The 19,906-nt window shown below is 42.3% G+C and overlaps 1 protein-coding gene across 6 annotated transcripts; it reads right to left on the bottom strand.

Annotated features, from left to right (window-relative positions):
* Positions 1–363: 363 nt before the first annotated feature.
* LOC121728932 (transcription factor SPT20 homolog) lies at positions 364–19,704 on the bottom strand. 6 transcript variants are annotated; one of them, XM_042117266.1, is made up of 18 exons: positions 19,529–19,704; positions 19,191–19,436; positions 18,731–18,844; positions 17,858–18,097; positions 17,357–17,578; positions 17,119–17,271; positions 7,784–8,093; positions 7,267–7,406; positions 5,979–6,100; positions 4,968–5,025; positions 4,396–4,668; positions 3,782–3,931; positions 3,382–3,520; positions 2,824–3,032; positions 1,963–2,130; positions 1,542–1,749; positions 992–1,123; positions 364–536 (listed from the first exon to the last, which is right to left on the bottom strand). In XM_042117266.1, exons 1-18 carry the CDS (start codon positions 19,562–19,564, stop codon positions 451–453), a joined length of 3,006 nt encoding a protein of 1,001 aa, XP_041973200.1. In that variant the 5' UTR covers positions 19,565–19,704; the 3' UTR covers positions 364–450. The 6 variants fall into 6 exon arrangements, with proteins under 6 accessions (XP_041973200.1, XP_041973202.1, XP_041973201.1 ...); XM_042117268.1 differs by having other exon boundaries at positions 3,388–3,520; XM_042117267.1 differs by having other exon boundaries at positions 4,396–4,665.
* Positions 19,705–19,906: the final 202 nt, after the last annotated feature.

Genomic DNA, 19,906 nt, shown 5'->3' with positions numbered 1-19,906 from the left:
TAGTTTATGTCATGAAGTGGCATTATATTTGGTTTTTTGTCGGTCGCGGTTAGCCGCCGCAAAGATCGGAACGGCAACTTCAGTTTATCTCCACAGTTTATCTATACTTTCGTATTTCTACTGTCGCCATGCTAGGGCTACTGCAGATGTGCTTTACCCCTTAAACATTTTTTAAACAAACGTTTTTGGGTCTCAAACTATTTAATAATATTAGCTATACACTATTCCAGACCTCACGAAACTTAAATTAGCACAAATAAATATATTTAAAAAACAGCACCAATTGTTATTTTAAAACGCAATCCATAAAACGATATTAATGTTGCTCAATATTTTACTAATTAAAAATATAATATCCAGTACTTTTAATTTAACGTGACTACTATATACTTATCTACATGCAGTATGTACAGGCTATATACACTGGCAGTGCTAAGATTACAGCTTTTACTATGAACTGTCCGCATTCGATTTCCGCCGCACTTGGTGCACGTTCAAAACTTGCGTCTGTGCCTGCGTAATGAATTGAGTTGTGCCTGAAAAAAGAGATATATACTTACTATCATTTACTAAGTAATGCTTGTAAGCTAGTGTGACCCGTCGTGTAGTTTTTTGTAAACCTGAGAGATGTACTGTCAGATAAGTTGCGTAATATTCCCTACAAACATAACCCAACGAAATGACGTAGGTCCGTGATTAGTAGACACGAATCAATTTCCTCGATTGGACAATAGTCATTACATTAAGGCCTCCATATACTTTATTTAAACTATGTACCATTGAGGAAATTGATTCAAAGGCAGTTGACCGGCCAAATTAATTTGGTCGGATCATGTCAATTCAATGTTAACTGTTGTCTGTTGACTGGGTTTGACGTAACACGACCAAACTACGTAGGTCCTCCATCTGCCTAGGAATCAACTTCTCTGATAGCACATACATTAAAATTGTTTAAATATAAAGAAAAAAGGAAAACTAAGAGTGTACGCACCTGTGGGCGTGGCGGGTGCGGGCGCGGCGCGGGGCGGGGCGGGGCGGGCGAGGCGGGCCGGCCGCGCGCCGCGCACCACCTGCAGCGCGCCGCCGCGCACGCCGCCCTTCACGCCGCCAGACATCAGCTGAGCTGGGAATTTACGGGATAACACTTAATTATTCTTATTTTTTTACCATACAGATTAACATAATATTACTATAAAAGTGTTTATATATGTAAAAAAATATGTATACTAAAACAAAACACCAAACATGTACTGTCTGCGACGTGCGACAGAAGTCGTCTTCGAAATTTCTTCAGAATTTAGAGATAAGTTCTAACATTAACAGGTGCCTAATGCCTATTAAAATTGTTGATATTAGAGATAACACTTTCAACATTATCGGGCACAGAATTATGGCGTTGGATTGGCATTTGTGTTTATTCGAATGTCACTAGCTCTCTTTTAGCTACTATAGCTGCGCCGTTAGGATTTGAACAACAACTATATGGCATATCAACACAGCGTAGAGCTACATAAAATAGGTAAAGAGATAAAAATACGTACCAATAGGTAAAGAGAGTACGGATGGTTGGTTGGTGAGCACCACGGAGGTGGTAGGCGGCACCGACACTAGCAGGCCACTCGGCGCGCCCGACACGTTCAACGACAGCGATATCGGGGCCGACAGGCCCGGTATCTGAACTTGCACGTTCTGCAAACCCTGTATACCCTGCAAGCCTTGAAGCCCTTGAAGTGACGTCAAACTGAGACCCTAAAAATATCACACATTTTAAAATCTCGACATTTATAGTAGAATCATTAAGATAATGGATTTTTAATAAATAAACATATACGAACAGACAACTCGACTTAAAAACGTCCCGTTTCCGAATGGATTAAAAAAAGGAGATTCAAAGGTGTGCTAAAAATATATGTAACGGAATGTTCACTTACCAGTAATTTAAGTAAATAAAGAGAAGCGTACCTGTAAATGGCATACTGGTTGCGCTTGTGCCTGCTGTTGCGGTTGCGGCTGCGCTTGCTGTTGCGCGGGGGTTGCCGCAACCGTATCCGCACCCATTAGCCTCTCCAATAACGCGCTCTCACTGCTCGACACGTTCGTTGATTCGTTGTCTCTGGTATAGCTCATAACCTGCAAAGTTACACTATATTAAGAAATATTATTTACTAGTACAAAATGATATAAGTAATAAGGAATTTTGTGCCTGTACTGATCCATGTCTATAACTTGACGAGTATATCTTGCATACATTGAAGCGTGTATGTGCCTATTTCAAGGGTGTGCGTACCTAATGCGTGTATAAGCATTGAGAGTACTTGTTACGTGCATGTAGGCGTGTTTTACACGTGTACAAGAGTACCAAATGCGTGTATGTAAGTACCTGATACGCGTGTACGTAACATCTTATTGCGTTTGTGAGTACCTGATGCGTGTATATGCGTACCTGATACGCGTGTATGTAACATATTATTGCGTATGTCGTACCTGACACGTGTGTATGCGTACCTGATACCCGTGTACGTAACATATTATTGCGTGTGTGCGTACCTCATGCGTGTATATGAGTACCTGATACGCGTGTACGTAACATATTATTGCGTATGTGCGTACCTTATGCGTGTATTTGCGCACCTGGGGCCGTACCACGAAACCGTTTTGAGATTCAATCGTACGAGAATGCCGCGTCCTAATCTAACAAACGAGAAATGACCTGTTGTTAGAGCACGACGCGGCATTCTCATCCGATTGTTTGAGTCTCAAAACAGTTTCGTAGTAGGCCTACTGATACGCGTGTACGTAACATATTTTTGCGTATGTGCGTACCTGATGCGTGTACGTAGGTATCGTGTGGCTGGTGGTGGAGGCGGGCACGAGGCGCGCGCCGGTGAGCGACACGGTGCGCAGCAGCTTATGCGCGTCATGCGGCTCATTGTGGGACATGGCCGCCGGCGCGCTGTTCAGCAGATTCAGTATCGTCGCGTTGCTGTTCGCCGTACTCACTGTCGCCTTAGCCGCATTCTGATTGGCAGCCGCTAGAATTATGGAAATGCTTAGTTTAACGGTCGAAAGACGAAAGTGGGACAAGCAGAAACAATTGACAAATTTTTCGTCATATCATTCGAAAAAATTGTAGAAGAATTTTGATAACTCAATTCGTTTTACATTAAGTAGGGTAACAAATGCTGTCGATTGTTTTTGATTAGCACTCCGAATTTAAATTAAGAAGCTCTCTATTACAAGGCTCTCACCTTCACTTCATGTCAGAATGATTATTATAATAATAAACAACGAAAATGGACTCGCCAAATCAAAATTACACAAAAATATTTTTTTATTAAATTGTTTTTATTAAAAAAATGAAATGTGAAACGCAGCCTTTACCTTTACCTTGCTGAAACTGTTGGGCGGAGTTCATGAGGCTTGTGACGAGCGCGCTAATAGCCGGATTCGTTGCTCTCGGTTTTGTGACGGTTGCCTTTTGCTGCGACATTGTAGTTGTTGTATATTGTATGCTTTGTACCTGGAAAAATGGTATAATTTATTTAAAACGTTGCCTTATTTTTACAATAACATTTTTTTCGCACAAGCACTGTTTTGACTGTGATCTCATAACCCTAATCCACGATGCTTTCTCTGTTTGTGTAGTGACTCTTTCCTTGCATCAAAACAGACAGCTATATCAATTTGTGTTTCATGTAAATATAGAGATATTTTTCAAAATGGACAAGAGCATTAGCGGCATTGTTTGTTGATATTATAACATTTAAATACAAAAATATACCTGCGACGTCCCAGCGTTGGACATTAGTGGGTTCTGTATATGGATAATGGCCGACTGCATCTTCTGAGGGTTTAGTGGTTGAGGTGGGTTAGTCAATTGTTGAGCCAGTAATTGGTTCGTGGACGCTTGCGCCGAGTGAGCATTATGAACCTGGTACAAACACTTTGTTAGACGACTACATCTACAGATGTAAAAAAGTAAAACAAATTCATCGTCGTCGGAACCGAATCCTCCGCTAGGAAGTTACTATGATACAGACAAACTCACATACACGCAGGCACATACAAGAAATGCTTGCGCAGGTTGTTTAAAATGGAAATTCTCGATTGAACAAGGCAAAAACACAAAGGATTTTATTAATGTACAGTCAACACAAAAACTTTTACGCTGCCCTAAGGCTGCGTTTCCCCACCAGAGATGTGTTGCAAGAAATGTGTTTTTAAGATCCTATAGAATCGCTGCGCTGAATGTTGTCAGGCAAATGAAGCGTTTCTATTGGTTCTCAAAAACACATTCCTCGCTACACATCTCTGGTGGAAACGCAGCCTAATAGTTTGTTAATCGGAGCAAGAACACTTCATATAATTTAAATACTATGTGTAACATATAAATACCTGTGGGGAAAGTCTAGGCGTGCTAGGTGACGGTTGTTGCTTCAGTGTTTCCACTGAGACCGGGGTCGGCACGTTCGCGACGTTGGCAATATTAGCAACGTTCGCTACGTTGGCAACATTGGCGACATTGGTAACGTTGACGACGCTGCCGACGCTGCCAACGGCGGTGACGTTGCCCACTGGCACTGTGCCAACCGCGCCCACCGTGCCAACTGCGCCCACAACAGTGCCAACCGCTGTCACGCCAGCGCCAACCTGTTGTAGTTGTGCCTGCTAATGGAAAAAAATATGTAAAGAGAATCAAGAGTTGCTTTGTGGAAACACTATAAGTCTAATGTCTATAGTATATACCTACAGCATCCAATTGATGATCTGGGCTTGAAGTGATTAGCCGGGATCGCTAGATTTTAATCTTAAAGACGAAACTTTTGTTTAGAAATTGCACGCAACTCACATTCGCATTTTGCATAAATATTGTAAGTATTTTTAGCTGGCTAGTTCTTGCAGAATATAATAATTATTGTAAAGCTTTATTTTCAACTAGTCCACTTTATAAAATCGTCAAAACTTACCAATATTGGTAACTGCCTCGGCGCCGAATGCACATTAGGCGTAGCTATCGTAGAGGTCCTGAAATTTCAATTCAACGTTGAGAAAAATCATTCGTTTAGACTTTAGAGGTATAACCAGACAAACTTAGGGTCAGCGCAGACAGAAAGGAGCGCAGCGGAGAAGATTTTATTAACGCACATGAAAATAAACTTTAAAATTAGTATACTAAAGTGCATAAATGCTTTAACCTTACAAGAAATGCTCGCGCGTCCTCGAGGATACGCGGGAATCCCTTATCGCACTTTAGTGTCATAATTTTAAAGTTTATTTTCAAGTGCGTTGATAAAATCCTCTCCGCTTCGCTCCGTTCTGTCTGCACTGGCCCTAAGGGAATTAAGCGGAAACTACTAGACTGATTTTATTAAAGTAGTAGATAGGCGACTTCTATTTGCTGCAAAATGTTCTTCTTGTGGTAAAAAATATATTTTGATAAAGGGTTTTTTTATTACATCGTGTAGTTTAGGGATCAAAGTTTGCATTCCAAGAATAGTATTTTAAGCGAACAAAGCGCGGCCAAAGGTAGTAAGTATAGTATATTATTACTATGTATACTAGCTGCACACCGCGATGTTACCGGCGGTTTATTAGGGAAAAGAAATTGCGATGTTTTCCCGCAATGAGTTTTTTTTTATATATTATCACGCTAAGATTAATAGATCCCAAGAAACATAGAATAATGTGGAAAAAACGGGGAAAATCATTTGAAGAGTTTATCTCACAAACTACTGCAGCAATTTTTATGTTATTTGGCACAAATAAAAAGTAGACCAAGCGAAGGATCATAGGCCATTTTTGTGCTAATTTGTCTGTGAAATTCCTAATTGACGCGGATGAAGCCATACGGAACGTCTAGTAATATGTATTAAAAAAGTAATAAAGTAATAAAAAAGGATATGGACGAACAGTCCATAGACGGCCACAATTTTATAATAAAAAAAAATGTATTAGTGTGATAGTGTGATTATACTAACACAACTGGCAAACTGGTGGCGTGTGTAACATTGGTACTGCTGGCCGCCGCAGCCGCCGCCGCCGCCGCTGCCGCAGCCGCAGCCGCTGCATTCCGTTGCTGTAGTAAGAGTTGCTGTGATGACTAAAATCATACAGGACACATCAAAACTTTCGGCTCCACGACTATGTTACATTATTCAATGATCCGCCTTGAAGACAAATGTGATCACTATGTAAATGTAGATTTACTAATGTATGAGTTAGGTTATTATTTTAACGACATAAAAAACCTATATGATAAATCAGATATATTATGGTTTCTGTTTGTTAAATTGGTAACATCATAAGGAGCTTTGTTTGCGATTAGGATAAGATGGATTGAAGTTTATAAATTAATACTAGAGATCGCCCAATGGTCGAAATTAGACTTTAGTTTCAACGACATTTGGACTACTACCTATATATTTTTGTAAAAAATATTGACTTTATCATTTTTTTTTCAACTCTTGTCTCTGGGACTTAGCTGATCTCAGACTGGCCGTGTAAGCATTGTCTAATAAGTAATAGTATCTAAGATTCAATAAAAAAAACTATAATCCATTTTCAATTTGTTGTCAACAGACTTCAACCATAAATAAAAGAGTATAATTCGTATGTATAAGGCTTGTCACTCAAAAATATGTCATTTCTCATGTGTGTGTGTGTTATAGTGTGTGTAATGTTTTATTTGTTAAAAAAATGTATGATAAAAGCATAATTTCAAAATCATAATATTAGTTCGATGCACTCCTTCACCATATAAACTTTTGACGTGGGAGAGCCATGCTTCGGCACGAATGGACCGGCTCGACCGGAGAAATACCACGTCCTCACAGAAAACCGGCGTGAAACAGCGCTTGCGCTGTGTTTCGCCGAGTGAGTGAGTTTACCGGAGGCCCAATCCCCTACCCTATTCCCTTCCCTACCCTCCCTTATTCCGTTCCCTTTCCATCCTTACCTTCCCCTATTACCCTATTCCCTCTTAAAAGGCCGGCAACGCACCTGCAGCTCTTCTGATGCTGCGAGTGTCCATGGGCGACGGAAGTTGCTTTCCATCAGGTGACCCGTTTGCTCGTTTGCCCCCCTTATTTCATTTAAAAAAAAAACTATAACTGTGCAAAATTTCATGCACCTACTTTTCTCCATTTTTCGTAAAAAGGGTTACAAAGTTTTTCGTTCAAGTATTAATATTATGATACTAGACGCAATATAATATTCACTTGGTTGTTTCCATAGTTTTATTTTTTTGTAAAATGTTGATTAACTTACCATTTCTCTCATGCCTCCGGTAAAAGATACTCTAGGTAACTGACCAGGTACAATATGTTTTATCCTAACAGACTTGCGTCCTTCTTCTGTAAATATTTCGGTAAACTGTTGTATATATTTATTGGCTTGAAGTCGTGTTCCTGTAACAATAATTTTGATATAAAATTGATAGAAAAATGCAAAGAGAATATTATAGAGACTTAACAACAAGAAAAGTGGTATCATAGTTTTTCCCCCTATGGATATAATATAATGGATATACAATGTGTCCCAACACCGGTGTCCGATCCTTTAATGTTGTGATGTATGGCATATTTGATCGACAAACTGGCTCTCAAAATGTTTTTTCTAACTTAAAAAAAATCCGTGGCTCTCATACTAATCTGACCAAATACCAATACACATTACACGTTGTATATTGTTTTGTCCTTGACTAATACGAAAAGTAGTTCGACAAAGGAAAACATTGTAAAGCATCTACTGTATAACTTAGGTGTTGATGGACAACATGACTTACCTAAGGCAAAACGGCATGCAGCTCCATTTTTCTCTCCCTCCACGTGATCTCTGTCAACATAGAGTTCCCCTAAAAATTCTTGATCTGATGGCCGCTGGAGTATAGATAGCTTTATGTGGAAGAAACCCGCTCCCGCTTGGGCGGAATTTCTCTCCGTTTCTAGAATATACTCTTCCACCAGTTGCGGCTGACAGTCGGGCGTGGGCCGAGGCCGCTCGTAGGCCCTGGCGAGTTTGAGAGGTCCGTTCGGTTCTGAAGGCAACGCTAAAGGCAGTGGATCCATTTTCGGAGGTTCGATTGGTTTGAATACCTGTTAAACAGTTGTAATGATAAATATCATACATAATAATATTAAATAATAAAATATGTAATCATTAAAATAATATTTAAAGAACCTAAATACATCAAAAATACAAATGTGAAATGTGACAACAAAAACGTGTGATATCTAATCATTTCAGCTTCAGCTAGTTTTCATTTATTACAAAGGGTTTACATAATAACAGGGACCCAAACTAATGCCTTATTAATTAAGTATTTAATTTTTTTCCGATCTCCTGCGCTAGGCGCCAAAGAAGCCTTTCTACGGAGTTTCGGGATGCTTAAGGGTACGTTTCCACTGACGCGGAGCGGGGCGGAGAGGAGCTTAGCGGTGCTGAATTGACCAATCACCATGCTCGAAATCATCGCTCCGCTTCAATGGAAGAGCACGATTGGTCAATTCGGGAACCTAAGAGCGCTTACAGACGAACGGCACTTGCTTTCGACGACTGTCGACGGCAGCAGTCGACAGTTAACGTTGATTATCTATTATACAATTAATCAAGTGTTACGCATAGCACGAAAACCTGCCAAGTTCAAATTTAGAAGAATTATGGATCAGGCTGTTGATGAAGATGATGTATGAAGTGCATCTTAACTTGGCATTGGATTGGATTTCAACTCTTTTTTAGGCCAAAAATTTGCCGATAGGAACTTGGCCCCATTTTAACAGGTATGTTTTTGATGGGATTTCAATAGCTTTTTTTTTAAGAAATCATATTTATTTTTTCTTTTTGTGCCACGCTTGGTTTTCTGTCGTGATTTGTACAGAGAACGATAAATTACGTTAAGGTTTTGTAAAACATGGAAGCGGTAGGGTTAATAATAATAAACGCTACAGACAAGATCCGCTGAGGTCACTATACAAAATATTGTAGCATTTTTAACATTGTTTAGTTTTTTATTGTTTGTAAAGGTAACGTAAAATAAGCTTTTTTGACAAAATATGCCATCTCTTTGGTATTCGAAATAATTTGTTCCCACTCCGTTTTGTCCCCAGTCCCCACTGTCGCCTTACGCGGTCGCGCGTTTTCAGAGCTGCAGTAGCGCGTTACAAATACGACTAATAAAATCGGCCAAGTGCGAGTCGGACTCGCGCTCGAAGGGTTCCGTACCATTAAAGAGCAAAAATAGACCAACAATTGTGTTTTTTGTATGAGATTTATTATTTATTTTATTTTAATTTTATTATTAATTATTAAAGTACAAATATAACTAAGGATATTGTAAAAATTTCAAGATTGTAACCATTATTGATAACAAGCAAAAAAGGCCAAAAAATTGCGTTTGTTGTATGGGAGCCCCCCTTAAAAATTAATTTAATTTTGTTTTTAGTATTTGTTGCTATAGCGGCAACAGAAATACACAATCTGTGAAAATTTCAGAAGTCTAGCTATAGCGGTTCTTGAGATACAGCCTGTATCTCAAAGTATTTCAATACCAAAGGAGTATGGTATGTATGGACACATTTGGGCTATCGGCGGCCTCTTATGAAATTAGTGTCAAATGAAAGTACTGATATTTAGAAACAACATTTCCTTTGGACGTGTTATTGTATTCCATTTAGTTTAGAAAATAATTAAATGCGAAATAATGTGATCGCATAGACCAATATTGCTTAATACTTAGATGAATGATTGTTCTCGCGCGTGCGCTACGACTAGATACCGTCGGAGTACTTGACAAATGCGGCAACAAATCATACGCCTGATGCGGCGTAACCGCGCCAGTCGCGCGGCAAGCTTCGGGTGAGGTAGATGTGTCGATAATTTTCGAAATTTTAAGTTACGTCCGTAGCAAAATGCCAGTTTGCGTAGTGAGACTATGCAATAATAACACTACAAGAAACAAGAAAGGTACTGGCATCAATACCATCAGTAAATATTATATATCGTCATAAACACAGAAAAATAATATTGTTACGGTACATGGTATACGGACACGTGGTGCGCAAGTACATACTCGAACCTTCTGGAAAGGTCTAATGTTTGTTTACGTGTTTACCCTCTATTTGTTAGCGTGTTTGAATTTAGACCTTATGACTGAGTCCATAAGGTCTAAATTAAATTCAACTTACTGCACTTATCGCAAGGACGGCAGTTTTATTGTGGCACATGCCCGAGCCTACTAGAAATTTCCCACGGTTGTTTACTTGTTTACGTGAAATCGGGAAATTTCTGGAATTCGTCTCGCCATATAAAAAGAGCCGCAGGCAGGCCCGCAATTCAGTTCGGTTCGAGCGATCATCAAGGCGATTTCGGAGTGAACACAAGTGATCAATAGTGAGTGAACCAGTGAAACCTGCGACTTGGCTACGACCTAGGACAGTGATAGTGCTTAGTGATTGGACCTAGTGATTAGTGTTTGGACTTAGTGCTAAGTGTTGTGACCTAGTGTTTAGTGCAGTGTTAATAAAGTCTTCACGAGAGTCACCAGGTCTTTCTCTCCAAATCCTCGAACCCTAGCACGTAACAACTGGTGTCAGAAGTGGGATTTGGAGATGCCATTGACTCCGAGAGAGGACTTCAAGGGGAGTGTCAGGACAAGGGCGCAGCGAGCTGCTGCCATTGACTCCGAGAGAGGAGTTGCGGAGGCCACACCCACTGGGGACCAAGCTCCGCCCACTGAGGGACAGGCCCCACCTACTGGCCCCGCCCACCAGGCTCCGCCCACTGACCACGCCCACCAGGCTCCGCCCACTTTGGGCGAAGCCCCGCCCACTGGCTCCGCCCACCAGGCCACGCCCACTCTGGCCACACCCACTGGCTCCGCCCACCAGGCCACGCCCACTCAGACCACGCCCACTGGCCCCGCCCACCAGGCTCCACCTACTCAAGTCCTGCCTGCTCAGGCCCCGTCGACCAGCTCCATCCATCCAGCCACACCCGTTGTTTCTACGGCCCCTCAAATGGCTCCTCAATTAGAAAGCATAATTGAGTTAATTCAGGCTTTGCAAGATGCCCAAGACCGCAAACTCAGCGCTTTGCAAGATTCTCAAAGGGCAATGATGGAGTCACAAGACCGCAAGCTCGGCGCTTTGCAAGAATTTCAGAAGGCTGAAATCAGAGCGATTCGAGAATCACAAGAGCAGCAAAAAGACCTCCAAGAAAAAGCACTTGGAGCTATAAAGGATGTTAGTGACACGGTGACTAAGCTTCGTAAAGATGTCGACGTAATGAAAGAACGAGTTACTGGGTTAGAGACGGTTGTGGAAAATTTGAAAACCGGATTCACAGAACTACAGAAGAGAGTAGTGCGCCTAGAAACTACGGGAGTTGCGGTGTCTAGTGGAGTCACTGGTGTGGCGCAAGGACCAAGAGTAAAGGTGCCACCGTACGACGGCACTACTTCTTGGAATGCTTATCGTCGGCAATTTCAGACTGTTGCTACCGCAAACGGATGGACGGAGGAGCAATGCTTGACCGCTCTCACTGTTGCACTCAGAGGGCAAGCTGTGTCGGTTCTGGAGGCACTGCCACATACGGGAAATGGTTTCCAAGACCTGATGGAGGCACTGGAATCCAGATACGGGGAGCGACACCTGGAGCACGTGTTCCGTGCCCAACTGCGTGACAGAGTCCAACGTTCAGGAGAAGGACTTCAACAATGGGCGTTGGAAATTGAAAAACTCGTCAGGAAGGCATATCCAGGAGCCGAAACCAAGATGGTCGACACAAATATTGTTCAAGGATTTGTCGACGGAATCAAAGACTTGGAGGTCAGGGCTGCAGTAAGACTTGGTCACCATACCTCGCTAAAGGAAGCATTAGCGCATGCTTTGGAAGTCGAGGCTGTGCGCCATGACATACGGCAGACCCATAAGATCCACAAGGTCTCTGAAGAAGTCAAGGAAGTTAAGGCTCCTACGAGGAAAAGATTTGAAGCCATGTGTTATAGGTGTGGTGAGAGGGGCCATCTTCAGCTAAACTGTCCGCAGAAGAAGACCCAGATGGCAAGGATAAAGAGGATCGAGGAACAAATGGAGGAGTTGAAGAAGCAAGCAGTTTCGTCACCTACCCGGGATCATGGGAAACGAATAGAATCCAGAACTAAGTGGCGAGTACTGGATGACGCGGAGAAGGCCCCGGTAACAGTTACCTCCCAGGCACGGAGCGGAACAAAGAGAACAAGTAATTTGGGGCCCTTAGAGAATGATGCTATGAGAAAGGCTCAAGAAAGAGATGACGACCTTCGGCACATCATCAGATGGAAGAAACGGGGTGACGTAAAACCAATCTGGAGTGAGGTTGCACCCACTGGCGCTGTCACTAAGGCGTACTGGGAGCAATGGGACAGTCTGATACTTCAGGACGGACTACTCTACCGGAAATGGCAGAAGGCTAACGGCAGAAAGTTCTATTTTCAGATAATTGTCCCAAGGGCAAGAGTACCAGATGTTCTCCGCGAGATACATGAGGGCGTATCAGGGAGTCATCTAGGCGTCAAGAGGATGCTAAGGAAAGTGCGAGAACGATTCTTCTGGTTGCATTGGAGAGATGATGTGCAGGATTGGTGCCACAGATGTATTACTTGCGCTGCTGTAAAGGGACCACAGACCAGGAGTAGTCGTAGGAACAGCGTGGCGCGTTGCCATGGCAGTAACAATGATGCTCGGGACGAGCATCTCTAAGAGGGGAGTAGTGTTACGGTACATGGTATACGGACACGTGGTGCGCAAGTACATACTCGAACCTTCTGGAAAGGTCTAATGTTTGTTTACGTGTTTACCCTCTATTTGTTAGCGTGTTTGAATTTAGACCTTATGACTGAGTCCATAAGGTCTAAATTAAATTCAACTTACTGCACTTATCGCAAGGACGGCAGTTTTATTGTGGCACATGCCCGAGCCTACTAGAAATTTCCCACGGTTGTTTACTTGTTTACGTGAAATCGGGAAATTTCTGGAATTCGTCTCGCCATATAAAAAGAGCCGCAGGCAGGCCCGCAATTCAGTTCGGTTCGAGCGATCATCAAGGCGATTTCGGAGTGAACACAAGTGATCAATAGTGAGTGAACCAGTGAAACCTGCGACTTGGCTACGACCTAGGACAGTGATAGTGCTTAGTGATTGGACCTAGTGATTAGTGTTTGGACTTAGTGCTAAGTGTTGTGACCTAGTGTTTAGTGCAGTGTTAATAAAGTCTTCAAGAGAGTCACCAGGTCTTTCTCTCCAAATCCTCGAACCCTAGCACGTAACAATATAAACCTGAAAATTCGGATCGCCGATCGGAGTACCGCTTGATGTTTAGTGTTGCCAGTTGCCATAAACTAAAAATACCCAAATTTTTCTGAGTTTGTGATTTTTATTTATTTATTTGTTTATTATATCTTATTTTTTTTATATATACATAATGATTAGTGGCTGAGTTGATGAGCGCATTAAAATCTCTAGCTAGGGTAGCAAAAAGTTTTCAAAGTTCCTAGATCATGAATGTGTATTGTGTATTAATAAATATGAATTATGAGTATCATATTAAAATAAAAATATTAAATACAGTGTATATTTTATGTACACAATACAGTAACAAATGAGAAAACAAATTTAACATTTGCTTTTTTATGACTCATTCTTAACTTTCCTTAAACTTCCTACCATTGTTTTTGTATTGTTTTCTCATCAATATTGTACCCATTATGTTTCGTTGACCTAAACAACGTTGTTATTTTATCGCATTCTCTTAGAATGGACTTTATTCCAATGGTAAAGTTTATCTGATGATTGAAAAATCAGCACTTACTATATAATAATAATAAATTACAAGACCACAGCAACTAATTTTTCCCCATTGATTGGGCACCAGTCACGTATCTGGCAACCCGATTATCTACGCACACAACAATAGTTGTGCATTGTTTTACACACACTACAATATTGAATTGCCGCATTCAGAAATCTGTCTTTTCTATACAGCGCGGTATATAGTCGAGCGCGCGCGCGAGACCAATCATTTATGTAAGGCTTAATAATTATTTATTATTTATGTTTACCTAAATGCATCATTATAAACTTCCAAATCAATAAATACAATAAAAGGTTTAGGTTAGGTTTAGGTTAGGTTAGGTTAGGTTGAGGTTAGGTTGGGAGCGATGTGGAGGGAGTCCTGTGTTAGACAGATCCCTGGGCACCTCCCCCGTGCCATCGTGAGCCTTTTCACGGTGACACGGGAGGGGTGGCTGATCGCCGGTATGCGTGTGTGATTGTGTGCGTGTATGGCAGAGCTCACTGCCGAGAGAGAGCCCGCGATCCGGGGTGCCGGTGTTTTGAAGTATGGATAATCGCAGCAAAGAAAATATTCTCCGGGTGGGCCTTGGTCCCGATGGGGCCGGGGAATCCCATACGTCACCGTCGGGTGACGGGCGGTCCGTGTATACGGAGGCAGCTGAAGCTCGAAACAAACATTTAAAAAATTACCGCCAAGATTTTGCGAGAAAATTTTCTAGGGAAAATTGCAATGAAGACATATTCAATCGCCTTCTACTTAGTTCTGATCCATTGTCAAGTAGCATGCGTAAACTTAAAAAAAGAAAAGCTAACACATTTATGCCCGAGACGTTAGAAATGTTTGTATCTGCAGAACCAAATATTGTAGAAACTTCTTCAGAAAGCGAAAAAGACTGAATTTTTTGTAAAAATATAAAAAGAAAATATTTTCCTTTTTTACACCTATGTACCTATTTTTTATTTGTAAATATACGTTTATTTATTCAAAAACTTCCATTATTTGTTTATTTGGGTTGAATTAAAAACAATAAGCCAAAAAAATAATGTTGGCCGCCCAGATCGGCCAAATACCTGTATGTGCGTCGGCTGCGCTAAAGCGCAGGCCGCGTACAACAGGCAGAAGGAGGAGGCCCTCAGGCTGCAAGCCGAAGAAGAGATCGCCGAAACAGCGCGAAGGGCTAGGAGGACGTGGAAGGACGCCAGCTCCGCCCTCGCCGGGCTCCCTACTACCATCTCCTGCGCGAGAAGAGGTGTTGGAGAAGACGGGCGCTGACATGGCTAAGACAGTGAAGCAGGCGTTGGAGACCATTGAGATGGTCGGCAAGAAATCCGCTAACCTTAAGGGCACTTTTCAAAAGTAGTCGGTGTCGACCATCGCAATGGTCTTCGACGAGATGAGGAGTCGCTTTTCATCAGAGAAGATAAAGAGGCTGGAGGCCCAGAACGCGCGTCTCGAAATGCAAGTGGCGGTACTACGCCAGGAGCTGGACGAGATGCGCAAACAGACCTCGCATCCTGCCGGAGGAGATATGCGTGAGCTATTGGCCGAGGTCTCCCGTGCAAACGTGGAGACCTTCGGCAATATGCTCAACGCTAGGCTCGCCGGACTGGAGGACCGTCTCCTGCCGGAGCCGAAGCGGAGGCCACCGTTGGTGTCGGATAGGGATCGGGATGTAGACATCCTACCCGTCCCCGCAAGCGTCGTTGCGCCTATGGAAGAAGACACGCCGGGACCCCTTCTGCCGAAGGCGAAAGGGAAACCGGCTAAAACTAAGGAGACGCAACCGTCGGTAGCGGCAGCCCCTCCAGAAGTCCCTGCCACGTCCACGGCGCCAAAGGGCAAAAAGGCCCGAAAAAAGAAGAAGCGGCCGTCAATGGCCGCTCAGGAGGCGGCACAAGGGGGAGCGACCATCAGCTCTCCTGGTACGGAGACCCGTTGGACCAAGGTGGGTCCGACGGGTAAGAGGAAGAAGGGGGCGGCTACACCTTCTACAGCTGCCCCGGAGAAGAAGAAGCCGAGGCTTCGCGTCCCCGCTACAGCGGCCGTCGCTCTCATCAAACAATCATCGTATCGAAGAGTCGGCCGTGAAGGCGGGTATGACATACGCCAAGGCCATCGAAACGGCCCGGCGGGCGGTGAACATCGCGGAGTTCGATATTTCGCAAGTCCGCTTCCGCCGGGCCCGAACTGGAGGGCGCCTCCTCACTATCGCTGGTGAGGGGGCAGAGAAGAAGGCGGACGCCTTTGCCGCGAGGCCCAAGACCGTCCTGCCTCAAGAGGTGAAAGTCGGGCGGCCAGCTGCATGCGCTGAAGTGCGTATCGCCGGCCTTGACGACTCAGTGACGGCCGCCGAAGTAAAGGAAGCGGTCGCACTCGAAGGAGAGTGCCTGGCCGGCGATGTCCGGGTGGGGCCACGGGGGGACGGGTCGTGTTGGATCCGCCTCCCAGTCGCGGCCGCCAAGAAGCTCTCGAGCTCTGGGCGGTTGCGGGTTGGCTGGGTGTCGGCGAACGTGACGCTGTTGGCCGCGAGGCCGACGCTCTTCTTCCGCTGCCAGGACACCGGCCACGTGGCTGCCAAGTGCCAGTGCCCGGTGGACCGCAGCCGGACTTGTTTCCGGTGCGGGAAAACGGGGCACAAGGCGGCGGAGTGCGGGGCTGCAGAACCTAACTGCGCCCTGTGCGAGGCCACTGGCAGGGGGGGCACGTGCTGGACGGCAGCGGATGTCCGTCTACTGCGAAAAAGCCGGCCCCCCGAGAAGAGAAGGCCCCGTCCAAAAAGGCTCGGCAAAAGCCGAAGCCTAAGGGTTAGGTTAGGTTAGGTTAGGTTACCAGCAGCGGTACTAATAAACACTGGTCCTCCTTATAAAAACCTTTCACCTTACCTTCCGACTTTTGCTCTAAACATAAGCTAAGATACTTATTCCTCGATCGCGGAATCTTGGAAATCTATTGTTATTCTATTGTTATCGCGGTCGGATTCAACCGCTTGGGGCTGGGGGTTAAATTATGCATATCTTGAAAAATAAAAATGTATTTTATCCACTTTTAAAGTATATTTCGGCGTAAGTACACTTTTAAAGTATATTTAATTTTAATTGTAGGACTCCTAAGTATGAATATAATATGTAAGAATTGTTCTTGGCCGCGGATAGCCCATGCTCCATACAAATTTGCCCATACTCCTTTAATCAATTTTTGGATAAGTGGCATGATAGACAGACACACATTAGCATTTATAATACAAGTATGGCTTAGTATGGATTTATCACTTTTATTTAGCATCTTTCTTACCTCTGGTGGTTTCTTCGGGAACTTAGAAGTGAGGCGCGTATGAGGTACTGATTGCCTACTATTCTTAGCTCTTTGGCGATGTATCAATTCCAACAATTCTATTCCATGGTAGTGCGTAAATTGATCTAATTTTCGTTTTCTATTTACAGCCACCTGCAAAGTTTTATATGCCATAACAATTTTCATTCCAACTCGACACACATTGCTTGCACCTCGTGTGTGATGTAACAAAAAGTACCTGGGAAAACTTTTTTGCCTGCCTCCGTATTCTCGGAGTATTGAAGAGTCTCGGTGCTGCATGTAACCTAGCAGCAAGCAGACCGATAGCCGGTCGAGGTTCAAGGCACAATGGTGGAGCTGCGGCATTCACAAGTGCCGCTTCTACTGCTTCCAACGCCCCTCGCTCCTCACCCACCCAGCCACAGCGACTACCAATGCACATTGCATCAGTTATTATACTCTGAAAGAATATAAACAAATACTATGTAAAGATTTATAACTAAGATTCATATTACATTTGATAATTAAAAGGAATGCCAAAATGCCAAAGGAGTCCCACTTTTAACACACTGTTGTACAAATATAACTCCTCTTGTATTGCATTTCAGATTTTCTCCAGTTAACTAATTCTAACTTAACCCAACACATTTGTGCCTCTGAAATAAATGCCTTGGGTTTTTTCTCCGACAGTAATATATATATGTTTTAATTAAAGAATAAAATTTTATAAATCTATTACCTGATTTGTGGGCCTTAACAACACATGGTGTGTATCACATAAGAAACTCGGATATGCCTGTCTATAGTCCCTTATTTGAGCTATAATACATCCTGAATAAAAAAGACATGAGTGCTCGGATTCCAACAGGTCGAGTAAAACAACTGGAAGTTCTTCATTGTCTATATAACTTAAAAGCTCCTCCTCTTCATATGGCCACCTGGGTGTTTCAATCAAAGTTTCATCTTGACTAGACGAGGCCTAGAAATAATGATCTTATATGACAGTTTGTAAATAAGAAAACAATTTATAATTGAATAGTAACACTCTGTCTCCCTCAAAACAAAACTACACTTTAAGCAGAATAATTTGTTCAAAAAGCACCCAGTCAGATCTTTTAAGCATAAATGGTAAAAAATCTGACTGCTTGGGTGCTTTTAGGGCTGACGGGTGCTTTAAAATCTATTCTCACAATATCAATGTCCAAAAAACTTTAATCTTCAAAGACTAAAACTAATACAAGACCAGGGGTCTTGTATTAGTTTTAGTCTTGATTGTATTTGAGTGTGCGCCGAAAACGGTGAAATGCCAAAGTGTGCGCCGCGGTGCCCTGGTGCGCCGTGCAAATTCGGTCCTCCATTGTTATCCAAAACCACAAAATATTTTATAAAATAAAATTACAATATTAATCATGTAAAGCAGGTAGATCATTAAATATTTGTTTATTATTATTTGCCTGCATAACATAATAATTATAACCATTAAAGATGTTTATTTATGTATCTTTTTCTAATAGCTAGGTAGGGTAGGGCGCCATGACAAAATATTCTTCTTTCAAAAAAGATTGGGCATCCCTGTACTTGGATAATCTCCTTATTAAGAAGAACTATTTACCTTAAAAGAAAGTGAATACCCTTTGTTTCCTGGATACAAATTGATTATCAATGTGTTCAGATTATATGTTGCTAGTAACTTCTCTAGTAGATATGATGTTGTCTTCAGGCCTTGCTGAAATTAAAGAAAAATAATATAATAATAATAATATCTATGGACGCTTCACACCACGTCAGTCTGGCCCCGTGCTAAGTACCTAAAGGACTTGTGTTACAGGTACCAGACAACGGAAATATATTTAATACTTTTATACTATACATATATTTAAGATTTTTATTATATCATACACATATTTAATAGACATCCAGACCCGGGAACATTGAAAACTTTTTGTTCCGTCGGCGGGATTCGAACCAGCGACCATTGGACCAACAGCGAAGATCCTTATGTGATATGCAGTTTTCTGATTGCTCATTATCATGGCAAATAAATAAAACAGATAAAAATTACAATAACTTACAAAGTTGGCCTGAGACTCATCACTGCTCAGCTCATTGTACAACTTATGAAGTTTCTTGAAAAGATCAAACTTTTCGGTAGACTTGCCAGCGGAACTAGTCGAATTGCGTTGAAACTTCATCCTAGAATCATCAACAGTTTCTGCTAAATGCATCTTTTCATCAGTCCAAGTCATTTTATGATCTGAGACACCACTGTCAAACTGAGTCAAGTTTTTATTCACATGTTTAGCCCGGTCAAGTATTACCTAAAATGTTAAAGAGTTTTAAGTAGAATAAAATTCACTAGTTTCAATTGAAAATATAGTAGATAGTATCTAAAAAACTAAATTCTTCTTGCCTCTGCTTCCAGTGCCGCGTGAATTAAACCATCCATAATGTCATTAATAAAACAAAATATTTAAGTGGCAGTAACGTTTTTACACGGAATTTTTCATTTTATCAGTTTAGCTTTGAGTATTAAGTCATGATTATTGTAAAATTAATACGCTTTATTTATGTTTCGCACTGCCTGACAGTAAAATAACATGTCCTGTGTCCATCAACATTTTTTGATTTTGACATTTCTAGCAATGGCCGACGTTTTTTTTAATATGAGGAAACAGCATTGAACCATTACCTTCTACCAGTGTCAAGTTAAAAAAAAACCGGCCAAGTGCGAGTCGGACTCGCGCACCGAGGGTTCCGACAGCTTAAAGGTATTATAGACCTGAGTATT

This window comes from Aricia agestis, chromosome 7 (genome assembly GCF_905147365.1).
Source record: "Aricia agestis chromosome 7, ilAriAges1.1, whole genome shotgun sequence".
Taxonomy (NCBI): Eukaryota; Metazoa; Arthropoda; class Insecta; order Lepidoptera; family Lycaenidae; genus Aricia; species Aricia agestis.
This window is presented reverse-complemented; position numbering and strand designations above follow the sequence as displayed.

What these genes read in the sequence shown, in the direction of transcription:
- LOC121728932 (XM_042117266.1), bottom strand. Translation starts at nt 19,564, where the DNA reads ATGGATGGTTTAATTCACGCGGCACTGGAAGCAGAG. An exon ending in CCGGAGGCATGAGAGAAATG is followed by an intron (nt 6,101 to 7,266) that starts GTAAGTTAATCA and finishes GTATGATTTTAG; the next exon opens with TCATCACAGCAACTCTTACT. An exon ending in CCAACGCTGGGACGTCGCAG is followed by an intron (nt 3,521 to 3,781) that starts GTATATTTTTGT and finishes CCATTTTTCCAG; the next exon opens with GTACAAAGCATACAATATAC.